The sequence below is a fragment of the Dama dama genome, chromosome 14 (genome assembly GCF_033118175.1).
Source record: "Dama dama isolate Ldn47 chromosome 14, ASM3311817v1, whole genome shotgun sequence".
Classification (NCBI taxonomy): domain Eukaryota; kingdom Metazoa; phylum Chordata; class Mammalia; order Artiodactyla; family Cervidae; genus Dama; species Dama dama.
The window spans coordinates 68,564,353-68,578,981 of record NC_083694.1 but is presented as its reverse complement, the minus strand read 5'-3'; the positions used below and the strand labels follow the sequence as shown (position 1 = coordinate 68,578,981).

At 45.3% G+C, this 14,629-nt stretch overlaps 1 protein-coding gene across 2 annotated transcripts in view; it reads right to left on the bottom strand.

The window, feature by feature from the left end:
• KCNH1 (potassium voltage-gated channel subfamily H member 1) overlaps positions 1-14,629 on the bottom strand; it is a 404,874-nt gene that overhangs the window by 87,124 nt on the left and 303,121 nt on the right. For both annotated transcript variants that reach the window (XM_061161024.1, XM_061161025.1), the window contains exon 10: positions 5,959-6,155. In XM_061161024.1, coding sequence (XP_061017007.1) covers positions 5,959-6,155 — 197 coding nt within the window. The remainder of the gene's footprint in view (positions 1-5,958; positions 6,156-14,629) is intronic.

The following is a 14,629-nucleotide window of genomic DNA, read 5'->3' as shown; positions in this document are numbered from 1 at the left end:
AAGTACATGATGAAGCAAGCGGTCCTTTCATTATCTTTCATCTCTGTGATCATGTGCTTTGTTGGGGGGGGGCACTAGGGAGGATCCCTGAAAATCCACGGAAGCCCTCACAGGTCCCTCAACATCACTCCTGAGCCTCCTGAGGAAAAAAGGGACTTGGCTTTGATTTATATTTTGTTGTCCCGAAAGAATTATGGTCTTATCACTCACACCCATCTCTTTCCTTCCCCACCCTTAATTTCAACACCCTGATTTTAAAATGATCTTTATAGCTTGACAGTTTAATAGATGATTTTCATTCCACAGGAGCCCTCACTGTGGAAGAATGACAAGGAAAATATGGGCTGTGTAGAGATCATTTTAAAAACTTAGCGATGCAGTGAGGAAGGGGACGTATTTCCAAGCACCTGGCTTTACGTCTGTCTTTGCCTCTTACCAACCTTCCATGAGAAATTGTTTGGGGAGGAAACTGCAGGTTTTCCAATGCCAGCTACAGCCAAAGCTCTCTTCAAGCCTCCAAGCTTTGATCTCTTTTTCTCCAGAATATTAATAAAATGCCCTTTGGTTAAAGTGGGCTAGAAATGTACTTATAGTATTCAGCACAATTCACTATGGCAACCTCCGTTTTAGAAAACAGGCATTAGGAGGCTTCTGCTTTGAAACCACCAGTAACTATTGTCCCAGGTCCCTCCCAAACTCAGTAGGTTGAGACCTTATCAAGCCAAGGGAAAAAAGAATCTATCCTGAAACAAATAACTATATGCAAACATGATGCAAAACATACTCAAAAGCACAACAATCTTGGCTTTAAAAATAAAGCCCCCCACACAGAAAATGAGCACCACCCTATTAATAACCTACATGCCAATTACCCCACGCGCTGACTGCTGTCGATCACCCAAATGCGTGTCTGCGGTGCGTCAGTTACTCTCGGTGCGCCTCCTCTCATGTCCTAACAATGGGCAGGAGGGCCGGTCTCCTAGCACCTGGGAGGTGAGGCCGCCCCTCAGGTCGTAAGGAGAGCAGAGCCCAGACGAAACACTGCCTCAAGAAGGGGGCTGGTTATAAATGAGGAGGGCAAAGGGTGAACCCAGAACTTCCTGGACTGAAGGTGGAGGGAGAGAATGGGCGGTGGGCAAGAGGAGGGAACTAATCCATAAGTGGTTCCTACAGGAACCATGTCAACTTTGTTTTGTGTTAATGTATGTGATCTTCCCATTAAACCTAGTTATGAGGGAATTCTATTAGACCCTTTTGACAGATGAGAAAACTGAGGCCTAGGATACTTTAGTAACTTGCACAAGGGCACACAGCTAGTCAGGAGACACACCAGGGTTCCAATCCAGGTCCTTAACTCTTCTTCGTTACTAACACTGGCCAGGCTGACCTGCCGGTCCATGCCTCCCCGGCACCCCCAGCAACGGTGTGGCTGTCACTCTGAGGGGAAGCCTTCTCCAGTCTCACAAGCCGGGACATGACTGCAATTTACTGTGCAATTTTCAGGTGTGCTGGAGAACAACAAAGGCCACTAGAGGTATTTTAGAGACAAACTGCGCCACCTCTGCCAAGTCACCAGACTGAGAGAAAGCAGAGGCCAAAGGAGAACACTCACACGGAAAAGCTGAGCGCCACACGTAACCAGGCCCCCCACCCCCGCACCCAGGATGCGACGCTGCCTACCAGGGAGGGGGCACGTGCGTGGTTTGCAATCTACCGCTTACAAGCGGGTGACCTTGGAAACGTGATTCTCTTCTCCATGGGGTCCTAGTTCATTCCCTTGAGAAGGGGGGTTGGTATTGGGATATCAGAAGGCTGTTCTGAAGATTTAATAAGCTGACATAAAACATATACTGACACTGTGACTAACTGGAACTGGTAACAATGCTACTATGAATAGTGTGCAAAGCTCCAGCTGCCTGTAGGAAAACGTCCGGAGAGCCTGACACCCAAGAAAGCCAAGGGTCTGGGATGGGGACCTTTTATCCCCTTTTTATCATGAACGACAATATGCCACCTCCTTCAGAAGAAAGGAGGAAGCTGTGTTGTCCTCGACAAGATACAGATGCCCTGGTGACTGACTCAACAGGTCAGAACAACCTCAGTTTTCCCTCCATGAATGGAACTGGCCAAAAGACTGGGTGAGGGCTGACCCCACCACTGACCAAGCAAAGCGACAAGGAGGCCAGAGCAGCTGGCCCCTCTGCTGTAAGAGGTGCAGAGATCCCGGGGGGCAACATCCACCCCACAGAACATGCTGCAGAGCGAGTACCCTGATGTTCTGAAGAATGAGTACCCTGTGCACGCAAAGGTAGAAGCATAAAACAAGAGAGAAGAGAGTGTCAAGTGGACACAACAAAATAATAATAACTCACAACTTAATTGAGCATGTACTATGTTCCAGACCCTGTGTGTGGGAGCTTTGCAATATTATCTTATTTAATCCTCACAATAATCCTACAAGGAGACCTTTCCATCAGCCCCATGTTACAGATGGGGAAGGCAGCATTTAGGGCTTGCAGAAGCACGAAGTGGCAGAGCAAGAAGCATACTGAGGTCTCATCTGGCTCAGAGCCCACAGACAAGAAAAACCTAAGGTCAACAAAATGCTGGAATGTCCTTCAGGTTCTACCTCCTTCATCACTGCCTATGACCCCAGTGTCTTGGAGGAAAAGGTAACAGGTCCTCCCTGTGTTGGATCCCAAGAGCACTGCTGAGGCTGGGGTGGTCACACGCATGGACTTAGGGGTAAGAGGGTGAGGCTTGGAATACAGAGGCCAGGGTCAGCCATGAAGCTGTGAGAGGCAGAGAGAAACCTGGCCAGCGAGTCATTTCTGGCTCATTCTGCCCTTACTCACCCAGCTCTGTGAACTTTCTATACAATGTCTCGTTTGTGAAATGAGGGTGGTGGGAAATGGAGAGACTGGACAGAGTTCTTGCTGTGCATTGGAGGGCGTCCACAAGACCAAACAACTCCCCAAACTGATGTCAAAGGCACCGTGTTCTCAGGCCTCTTTGCAGAATAAAACACTCGATCTTGCCAAGATAGAAACAGCCACAAGCATACACTTCACTTGGCCAGAAAAAAATAGCTACAAGAATGATTCATGCATGTAATGTTCTCATCTTCTATGCCCTATGTAACTAGGAATTAATTCTCAGAAGGACACAATGAGAGACTACAATGGATATACCAAAATGACAAGCCTCTTTTATTTTTTTTTCCCCAAGAAAAAGAATGGCTATCTCTTTATATAAAAGAACTCACTAAAATTCTCTCAGATCCATACCAGATTTATAGGCATTTGAGATTAGAAGGACATTTGAAGGTCAACTGATCTGACTCTCCATTGGGTGACTAAGTCCTTTCCACAGTATTTCTGAGGGGGTCTCCAGAGGATGCCTAAACACCTTCAGGACAAGAAACCAGATACCTACTGCTTTCATTGAGCAGCTCTGATCTTCTCCAAGGTCTCGCTCATACTGTCTACAGCTTTGCTTCTTCCTCTGTGCCCCGTGGCCATATAGACCATGCCAACTGCTCCTCCAAACAGCCTTTCAGAAACACGGCCCCTTGAGCCTTCTCTTCTGCAGAGCTGCCAATCATTCTGCACTTACAAAAACAATCTGACCACTGACATGCTGTTGTTTTGGCTGTCGTCCTTGTGTTTCTAAGACAGATTTACTTGATCCACAATTATTCCAAAATGATTAGTCCTCCAAATAATCCAAACTGTACATTTTTTCCATCCTATATTATCAGCAACACTGAAAGCTGATTATAATCAACTTGCTTTCATAAAAAGAAGGTATCAATCAAATAACAGACTTTAAGAGAATCCACTTAGCTAAAAATACCAGCAGCAGGCATTCCATGTTCGCAGATAAACAAGGAGGAACTGTGAATGCACATTTCTACCCCACTGCCCATTCCCCGTTGGAATTTAAATGACTAGTTTTCCAATCACAGAGCCATAAAAATCATCAATCATCTTGGCCACAACCTCACATTTTATGATGTAGGTGCTGAGACCCAGAGCTCCCATCTCTTTCTCCATGCCATCCCCCAATGTTTTTTAAATTCCCTGTTCTGGTTTAGGCACTGGGGATACCAAGCCCTTGCCCTCCCAGATCTCTGAGCAGAGACTCACAGGGCAATGCAGTTCAAGGAATTTAAAACAGGTGGAAGCACACTGTTGCGCTAGCCCAATGACAAGTGTTTGGAACTTTGTACAAAAAACCTGAAAGGCAAAAGACTGTTTCCTTTCTTGTGCCTTGACTCAAACTCCCCTCCAACTTCCTTTTGTTTGGCAAACTGATCCTCTAAGACCCAGCACAGGTCTCACCACCCACCCCCAATACTTCCTCTCTGACTCCTTTAGCTGCCCTCCTCCTTTATGATCTCGGAACACCTTGTACAAATCACACTCGGTGTACTTAGCATCATGTACCGCACTTATCCCTCCTGTGTGTATCTTCTCTATTAGACTTGAGGTTCTTGAAGCTAATGGCAACCCACCCCAGTATTCTTGCCTGGAAAATCCCATGGGTGGAGGAGCCTGGCAGGCTACAGTCCATGGGGGTCGCAAAGAGCTGAGTACAACTGAGCGACTTCACTTTCTTTCTTTTCTTTTCCTGAAGCTAGGGAGCTGAGTGTTAATTCAGTTTTATACATCTAGTCTAGTTCAGTTGGCATATATGGGATTTATGAACAAATAAACATTTCAGCAGACCCATAAGGGTTTGAGCATTAAAAAGCAGAGACATTACTTTGCTGACAAAGGTCCATTTAGTCAAAGCTATGGTTTTTCCAGTGGTCATGTATGGATGTGAGAGAGCTGGACTATAAAGAAAGCTGAGTGCTGAAGAATTGATGCTTTTGAACTGTGGTGTTGGAGAAGACTCTCGAGAGTCCCTTGGACTGCAAGATCAAATTAGTCCATCCTAAAGGAAATCAGTGCTGTGGTCCGAGAGCTCAGGGAAATTTCTGGGGAGGAGAGCAGTGTGGACTGAGGTTTGAAGGTACAGGTAGAAGCGATGGGATGTGATGAGCAAATGGAGGCATGGGAGACAGGGAAGAAGCGTCGAGGATGATGGCAGGGTTTTCCAACCTGGAGCCCCAGGGTGACAGGGACAATGTTAATAGACAGGGACCACAAGGAGAGGAGCAGTGTGGGGGGTGGGGGCTCACGAGGTCATTTCTGGAAAGGTTCCTATAGAATTCCGGGATGAATTCTATAGGTGGAGAGCTACCTTCTTGACCAAAGGAGATAAATGAAATGCAAGAACATCAATCATGAAAACCCCGAGTACAAGACAACATCGTCTAATCCTCGCAGACGGAGCAATTCTGATGATTTGAGGGTGAAAGTAACAAGTTCAGATGAGAAATCTTCTGGTTCTTAAAACCACGAATCATTTCTCAGTCAGTTAAACTGATATTTGTATATAAAATAATCTCCAGGAAATAAAATCCCATCTCTTATTTTCTGGACACAATTGACTCACTTTCCTATCTTTTTTTTAAAAAAAATATTATTACCAGCTGGCTAACAGCCTCACACCATTTAGTGCGTTCTAATCAGCAGGGAGAATTCAGTTTACATTAATTAAGTGATCCCACTCAACCATTTTATTGACTAACAACCTCATTTTTTTTTTTTTTTTTGTAACTCATCTTTTCAAAATGCTAGAAGGTGAGGATTTTACTAAGGAAAAGCCCAGAGACACACTCAGGAGCAAACCCTTCTGCACCAAAATCAATCCATCTTTTAATCTAGCAATGTCCTTTTCTCTCTCATTTTATAGCAAAAGCTCCGAAGAGCAAGCAACAAGCAGAACCTCTACAGAATCAACTACTCCACTTAAATAAACAGCGAAAGGACTTCCTCAGCCCACATGGTTATCCTAAGAGTACAGAGAATGCTCTTGGTAGAAAAGAGACGGAAACAGCACACTCACCCGCTTCCTCAAGTTGTAGGTGAGAATGAGGTTCCGGGAGAAGGAGTGGGAGAAGGCCGTGTAGAATTCCAGCACTTTCTGCAGGGCGTCCCGCTTGATCACATGCAGGTCACAGTAGGTCAAGGCCCTCACATTAGCACAGGACTGGGCCAGGGTGGCTTCCTTCCAGAACACGTCTCCAAAGACATCTCCTTTCCCTGAAGAGAGAACGCGGCGATGAGCAACGTGCCTGCTAGAGGAGTCTGGCCATCGGCGCTGGCTTTCCACCGTCTCCCAGGACTGCTGTCCATTCGGCATTCCACGGCTTGGGCTCAGGAAATGCCAGAATGGTTTTAATTTGGACCTTAACAACACGCAACTTCAGAAAACTAAAAATACCATAGGATACAGGTTAATGTTCAACCAATAACTTCGGGATCACCTGTGACCTCCCGAACATCCTACATAAAGAGGGAACCCCAAGTTATTCTTTGTCACCCCTGGTTTTCCAAAACACTGATCATAATCTATAACGATGTTACTTGTTGTCTATCTCCCAGCACGAGCTCTCCTGTGTCCCATCCTTCCACTAACACAGTATCTGGCAACACAGTAGGAGTTCTCACAGTATCTGCTGGCAAAAGAGAAGGAAGGTAAACTGTAGGTCTACATTAGTGTGACTGAGAGCCACACCCTAGGCAGCAATGGGGAGGTTGTGGACTCTTCACTGGGAGCTGAAAAACAGGAGGTGTCTCCCCTGTTTAGCATGACCTATGTGGACAAAATCAGGCAAGAGCGGAGCTCCTCTTCCTCCAAACTCTGTCCACCGCCCTGAGGTTTGTATGTGCAGTGTCTCATCCCTCACTCTCTCTCTCCTATCCCTCCTTCCATGTTCCTCACCTTGCCAGATGCCCTCCTGGTGGTATAAAAATACGGGCCCTATATAAGTGGCATCTTGAGGATCCTCTTATGCCTAGCATTCCCCAAGACTATATTTAACAATATATTTAATAAGTCAATAGAGTACTCATCCCACGTAGTGGTATTCTGGGTCAAACTTCTATCAATCTCCTCTAAATATTTGTTTTTCTTACCTAGTGATATTCTTCCAACCTTTCCCAAAGACTGAGGTTTTAACATATGTCTAATGCAAAGCTTAATTCATTCCTGGCACAGCCTCTGGTTATATAACAAATAGCTTGAAACATTGTTTCTCTTGCCTTTAAATTTTCACCACAGATACATACAAATCTGAATCTCTAGGGAGCCAGAGAGAGGGGTGTTTGGGAAGGAAGAAAACAATGCAACCAGGGTGAAAACCAATCTAACAACCCTCGAGGGAGTTGTCAGCCCATGCATTCAGATCAGCCACACTCTACAGAGAGAACCCAGGTACCTGCGACTCCGTGTGATTTACAGGGCTGCTGTTTTCCTAATTCAGGTGAAAGGAGGCAATTAGGGTTTTAAGCATCTGGACAGAACTTGACCTTTTCTCAAACACCAGAAAGTGTTGTGTCCACTCTAAGCACGTAAGGTACTCCATGGGTATAGGCCTCTCCAAGCACCTCCACGGCGTGAGCGGAGAAGCAAAGTTACTGGACATGTTACTTCACATATTATGTGTTTGTGAAATAAAGTGCAGCTGTAATTTATGAACATAGTTTCATCGACTCAATATGAGCAGGATACAAGCTTGGGGTAGCTTTTAGGCAAACATGTGCCTGTGCTATTTCAATCCCTTACCAGCTGTTTTTTCAGCCATCTGTAATAGGAGTGAGGTAATGATGCAAAGCGGAAGCCGGCCGATGGGAATGTCTCTCTCTGTGGGATACCACCTGGCTTCCACGAGGAGGGGTTCATTCAGTGTGTGCTCCCTGGCATGCATGGAGTCCTCATCAACAGGGCTGGACAATTCATTCATACATATGGAGCATTCTAGAGTTCCTCTCTACTGCTCTGCAATGCCTCTCATGCCTTTTGTAATTATGTATTCCTGTTCGCCTAGACAATGCTCTTTTTCTGACACGCAGTATGGCAGATAGTCAAAACATAGACCTGACTCTCATAGTGTAACTTATGTCAAGAAAGTGAAAGTGTTAGTCACTCAGTCATGACCAACACTTTTGAGACCCCATGGACTGCAGCGCACCAGGCTCCTCTGTCCTTGGGGATTCTCTAGGCAAGAATAGTGGAGTGGTTTGCCATTCCCTTCTCCAGGGGATCTTCCCAACCCAGGGATCAAACCCAGGTCTCCCACACTGTGGGCAGATTCTTTACCACCTGAGCCAGTGGAGGTCTCATTCCATGTCAAGAGGTGAAGTCTAATTCCCTTTCCTTAAATCTGAACTCACTTTAATCCCTTGCCTTCACCAACAGAATGTGGCAGAAGCGATGTTCTGGGATTTTCAGGCAGGGTCAGAAGAAGTCTTGTAGCTTCTGCCTGGGTTTCTTGGAACACTGACTTCTCAGGATCCTCCCTGTTGGACCCAACCACCATGTTTTGAGGAGAGAAAACCAAATAGGAGGTCATATAGAAGTGCTCTACCAGTCCAGCTGACAGCCAGGCTCCGCCACTCTCATAAGCAAGCCGTCCTGGCCCTCCAGCCCCAGCCAGCACTGGACTGTAACCACGTGTGGGAAGTTCAAGGGAGAACCACAGCATCCTGAGAAACAATTCATCTTTTAAGCCACTAAATTTGGGAGTGGTTTGGTCAGCAGAAATGGATAACCAGAACACAGAGAATCATGGAGCTCTAGGCCCATGAGAAATTACTTAGTGGTTTAAGTCAGAACTATTGAGAATAGATCATTGGTAACCCTGCCTGATTCTTATTAAGATTACTTCATCTAAGCAACTTAAGCTTCCATCAACAGATGAATGGATAAAGAAGATGTGGTGTACGTATACATATACGTACACACACACACACACACACACACAACACGGACTACTACTCAGCCATAAAAAAGAATGAAATGTTGCCATCTGTAGCAATATGGATGGACTTTGAGGGTATTATGCTAGGTGAAATAAATCAGAGGAAAAATGAATACTGGATATTATTTACATGGAAACTTAAAAAAACACAACAAATTAGTGAACGAAACAAAAAAGAAGCTGACTCATATATACAGAGAGCAAAACAGTAAGTACCAGTGTGAGCAGAGGGAAGGGAGAGGGGCAATGCAGAAGTGGACGAGTAAAAGATACAAACTATTAAGTATAAGATAGGCTACAAGGATATACTGTACAAAGTGGCTATTATTAAATATCCAATACTTTGTAATAACTATGAATGGGACATAAATTGTGTTAAAAACTGTGAGTTACTATACTGTATACCTGTAATATTATAATACTGCATATCAACTATACTTCCATTTAAAAAGCCATGGGGAAAAAAAAGCTATGGAAAAAATATGAGGGGAAATTGTTGAAGAAACAAACTGGAGAAATGTGGGTTATTTAGCAATATAGTCATTATATTCCCATGTAATAAAAATAGACATAAAAATAATCAAGGGAAATATATCAAAATATTAACTGTTATCTGGGGATGGGGAAGTGGATTCACAAATCATGATTTTCCTTGTTTATGCTTCTACTCAAAGTATAATATTTTCTAATCAGAAAAAATATTACTTCATTTAAGCAAAAACCCAATATGTGAACATTATATATCTCAAATGAATTAGGAGTAGCCTTTCTAACTATAAAAGAACCCATAATGTAAAATAATAGCCCCCATGTATATTTAACATATGAGTTTATTTGTAAAAATTCAGTTTATAAACAACTCTTCAGGGGCATATCTATTGTTACCACAAAGAGCAACCATGTTGTGTTTTAAACATACCAGGAAATAAATCACACATATTTAGAAATGACAATATTCCCATTGTGAAGAGTTTTCCAATCAAAGGTTTTGACAGCAACAATAAATGGAGACTAGTTCCTGCTACACCAAGTATTTCACGGTGAGATAGTCATGATTAATCTGTAGGGTCTAGAAGTCTCAGTGTTGTCATAACTTGCATCTGATTTTCAGCCCCAACTGAAAATCATACTATCTTTCTTCCTGTCAAGGCAGCCTTTTTTGGTATAAATGATCTGTTAGTGAGATTTAAGAAAGAGGTGTCGGAGGACCTGTCAGATTCAAAACAAACCCAGGACTATTCTGGCAAATGAGAAACGTATTTATGATACACATAACTTGGGAAAACTGTCAAAGGGAAGGACGCACAGCATTTGGCAGCTGCCTGTAAACTACACACATTGCTGGCATCATGACTTCCTGGGTCAGGCTTACGCATCAGAGGCCAGGACAAGCTCTATGCCCACATTCATCTCTGTTCCCTAGTGTGAAATGATTGTTTGCTGAAGAACAAAAGGTACCCCCGTGCACTCGGCAATCAAACTTCTGCAGGCAATCAGCTTATTGATTTATTTATTACACCGAGATGCTGGGTGCAGCATGTTAAAACCTAATGTTCCAGGATTCGAAAAGACATACTAAGTGGATGTTCTCAGCTGGGAGAAAAGGAAAAAGGAAAACAAAAGGGAGGGGGGAGTAAGGGAAAGGTAGTCTCATTAAAACTCCAAGCAAACATCCCTGTGGTAATTAATCCTCCTCCCCTCCCACCCCCAGTTAGACGCAGCTTTCTTGACTGCACCTCCTCTTTTGCTGTAAACATAAAAAGCCCTCCGGGGTACAAACGTGGGGCTGAGCACCAGTCACAAAGCAGAGGTGGGAGTTGGACCCAGGGCTCAGGTGGCGGTGGGAGAGGGAGGGGAGCTCTCTGCAAGGAGCCCAGTAGAGAAGGAGACCAACATCCCACAGCACAGGGGTCCCCAACCCCACCCGCAGAGCAGAGATGAGCGGCAGACTAGTGAGTGAAGCTCCATCGGTATTTATAGCCACTCCCCATCGCTGGCATTACCGCCTGAGCTCCACCTCCTATCAGAGCAGCTTGAAATTCATGTTGATGTATGGCAAAACCCATCACAACTGTAACAGAATTATCCTCCAATTAAGATAAATAAGTTAATTTTAAAAACAGATCCTCATAGGAGTGCAAACCCTACCGTGCACTGTGCATGTGAGGATCCAGGCTGTGAGCTCCTTATCCCCCTGCCACCATCCATGGAAAACCTGTTTTCCATGAAACTGGCCCCTGATGTCAAAAAGGTTGGGAACACTGCTATAGACAATTTGATGTCATGAAGGCAGAGATTGAAACACCCTCTTTCAGAGGCCAAAGCAGGGAGGACAGTGGGAGCAGGGGAGGTTGGGAGGGTTAAGAGGAGTGACTGGGGAAAATTCAAGAGGTGCTGGGACTCAGGGATCTGAGAAGATCCGACAGCCTGATGTCCGGATGTTAAAGAGCTGCAGAAATGGATGGCTGAGTTTATAACACTCCAGAAAAAGCCCTGTTTCTCAGACTGGCTGTGACTGAGCTTGGAGGGGTCAGAGCAAAAATAAAAAATTCCAGCTGCTTCTCATCACTATTCCTTATTATGTCCTCTCGTAACGACCACTCAGACTGGTATCCTGTACTAAGCAAAACGTACTTCTGCAGTTAAAGTCATCACATGCTGCTAAAATCAGCAGCCACTTCTAGGCCCAGCCCGATTGGAAAGAACTGATTCAGTTCCTCACGCAGCTCCCGGCGGGCGCTCTTCCGGGTGCTGAGGTCCAGCAGTGGGATGGCAGAGGTGGTGGAGAGAGAGGAAAAGGGCAGGCTATGCTAACACACCAGGGGCTACGGTGGGAGACAGAGAGGGGTGCTCAGCTCAAGCTCAAAGGTCAAGGGAAGGCTTCCGGGGAGATGTGGCATCTGAGTTGAGACCTAAAGCAAGGGCTCCGGCGAGCCAGCATGAAGACAACGCACACACTGCTCTCAGAGCGAAGGAGTCAGCCTTCCACTGTTCCTCGCTGAAATGTTTGTCTTGTGCTTTGGACCTTGATGCCTTCAAACTGTGGTGCTGGAAAAGACTCCTGCAAGTCCCTTGGACAGTAAGGATATCAAACCAGTCAATCTTAAGGGAGATCAACCCTGAATATTTGTTGGAAAGACTGATGTTGAAGCTGTAGTATTTTGGTCATCTGATGAGAACAGTCGACTCACTGGAAAAGTCCCTGACGCTGGGAAAGGTTGAGGGCAGGAGAAGAGGGCATCAGAGGATGAGATGGCTGGACGGCATTACCGATGCAATGAATGTGACTTGGGCAAACTTTGGAAGATGCTGACAGACAGGGAGCCCTGGCGTGCTGCAGTCCATGGGGTTGCAAAGAGTCGGACACGACTAGGTGATTGAATGACAGCAGCAAATATCCTGATCAACATCTTTCTTAGGCCCAGAATGAATCTATACCTAAAGCATCAGAGTAGTTTCCCCAGTTGGGTTACTCTTTCCTCTGACATTCTTTTCACTTTCTGCAATTTTGAATTTTCAGTTTTCCCCTAGTAATTTCAGCTCTCTAAAGGAACTATCTTAGGCTTATCAACTTAATACATATTCTATCTTCACAGCCTAAGCCTTAGGTGGAAAAAATTAAGCACAACTGTTAGCTTTGGCCTCTGTTGAAAAGGTTATAATTATCTACACCTTGTTGGAGCCCTGAAAGCTAATACTTTGATTTTTTTAAAATGTTTTTGGTAATTCTCTTCACTGCTTAGGTCCTGAGTCACACCCAGTCAAGTTAGGTTAGTGTTGTTACTATTCTTTTAAAATATCAAATCTACATTTGTATTTGACCATCTATGAACTCCAGTGATCTCATCTATAAAATGGAAATTGGGGATTGATGCTTGAAGTAGAAAGTACCTACTGCCAAGGTTTGTGGAGAGGATCAAACGAAATGATATATTAAAGTATTAAAGTGCTGTGCAAACAGGAATAAAAAGAGACACAGCACAGAGACGATTCCAGGGAGTGGGAGCAGCGGCACGTGCAAAGGCCCTGAGGCACAGGGCGCGGCTCTTCAGCAGGACTGAACGCTCTCGTGTTGCCCCGTGTTTTGGATCATCTGCTCCCTCACTGGCCTGTAGGGATGAGCGTGGACCCTCTGAGGAAAGTGCCTGGTCTCGTCATTCAGCTGCAAACTCATCTAAGCACCTTCCAGACTCTACAGGGAGCATGTGCACCAACACTGCTGCCCGCCCCTCCCCAGGAGGCTGGGAGAGACGCCAGGAATACAGAGTGAGGTGAGGGCCAGCCCGAGTGCCTTTATTCCTCTTCTCTGGGGCATCGGGAAGTCTTTCGCCCTCAAGCCATTCAAAGACTAGAGGGACCTTGCCACTCACTGCATCAGGAGGGTGAAATGTGGCAGCAGAGATCCTGGCATGAGCAGAGAGGCTCTGAGGGAGAACCGTTCTCTCTCCTGGCCCTTGGGGTAATTCTGCTTAGGGGACATAACACAGAAGCTGGAACAATCCTTCCAGGCAAGCCCTGAGCAGACTGTGCACACCCACTGAATCGGCTGGCTCAGGAGGATTAGAATGAGGACACGGATAGTTCTCAGACCCCCTGGACTCAGGATACACACCAGGCATCCAGGACGTGCAATCCACGTCCTTGCCATGGTCCTCAGACTATCTAAGACACGAAGAGAACTGGCCAAAATCTCCTCCTCCCTGGTACTTCCCCTGGGATGTTTTCCAACTACTTTTTCATCCACTCCCTCAACAGAGGCTTCAGGCCAGACCAGCTCACTTTGAGCTCAGGTGGACCCTGCCAGCCCCTCCTCCTGACTCCCCACTTCCAGTCACACAGGTTCTTAGACTTCCTCCAGTCCGGTTCCCCGCTTCCCTCTGGGCCTTCCCAGCACAGCCTTGGACACTCCGCCCTGCTCCCTGGTCTGGATAACTCCTCATGCCTTCAAATACACCTCCCCGACCCCTTGATCATATTTGTGCCCTCGGCACTCTGCAAACACGCCTCACCTCTGCATCACCGCATCCCAAGCCGTGTGTCTGGCACACAGCAGGAGCTCAACAGTTGTTGAATGCATAAGCCAAGGGCACCAGGCATCTTACTAAACCTCCCCACTCTCAACTCACTCAGCTAGAAAATGTGGGTAATAAACCCCACCTCTCAGGAATGTCGTAAGACTCACATGAAATAATATGAACAATGCCCTTAGCACTGAGCTTGGAGCACAGTAGGTGCTCAATAAAGAGTAACCACAATAAGTAAGAGTCCTCAACAGTATAAATCAACTATACTCCAATAAAAATTAAAGAAAAACAACTGAAGCTAGTCAACCACGTGACAATTAATTTCACTGCAAAATGGCCCATAGTTTCAAGCAATAGCAATCTACAAACTATTCATTTTGAACACTGGCTACCTGTCCAGGCCTGTGCTATTTGTTGTTCTCGGATTTATTTCTATTCAATAAATATGTATTGCACGCCTATCATGGCATTGTGCTAAGTGCTGAGGGATATGGTATCAAGAATCAATTAGTTCTTATCCCCACCCACCAAAGTATATTGAAGAGTTACGGTAAGAGGAAAGATAATAGGAAGCAGAGTGTTATGGGGGAGAGGAGATGCTGGTGGGAACCATTCTCAGAAAGAGTGCCGGGGATAAGGAAGAAAAATTTAAAGCTTGCATAATAAATTTCCCTGTTCAATATTTAAAAAAAAAAAAAAAAAGAAGAGTCCTCTGTAACAGCCCTGTGAT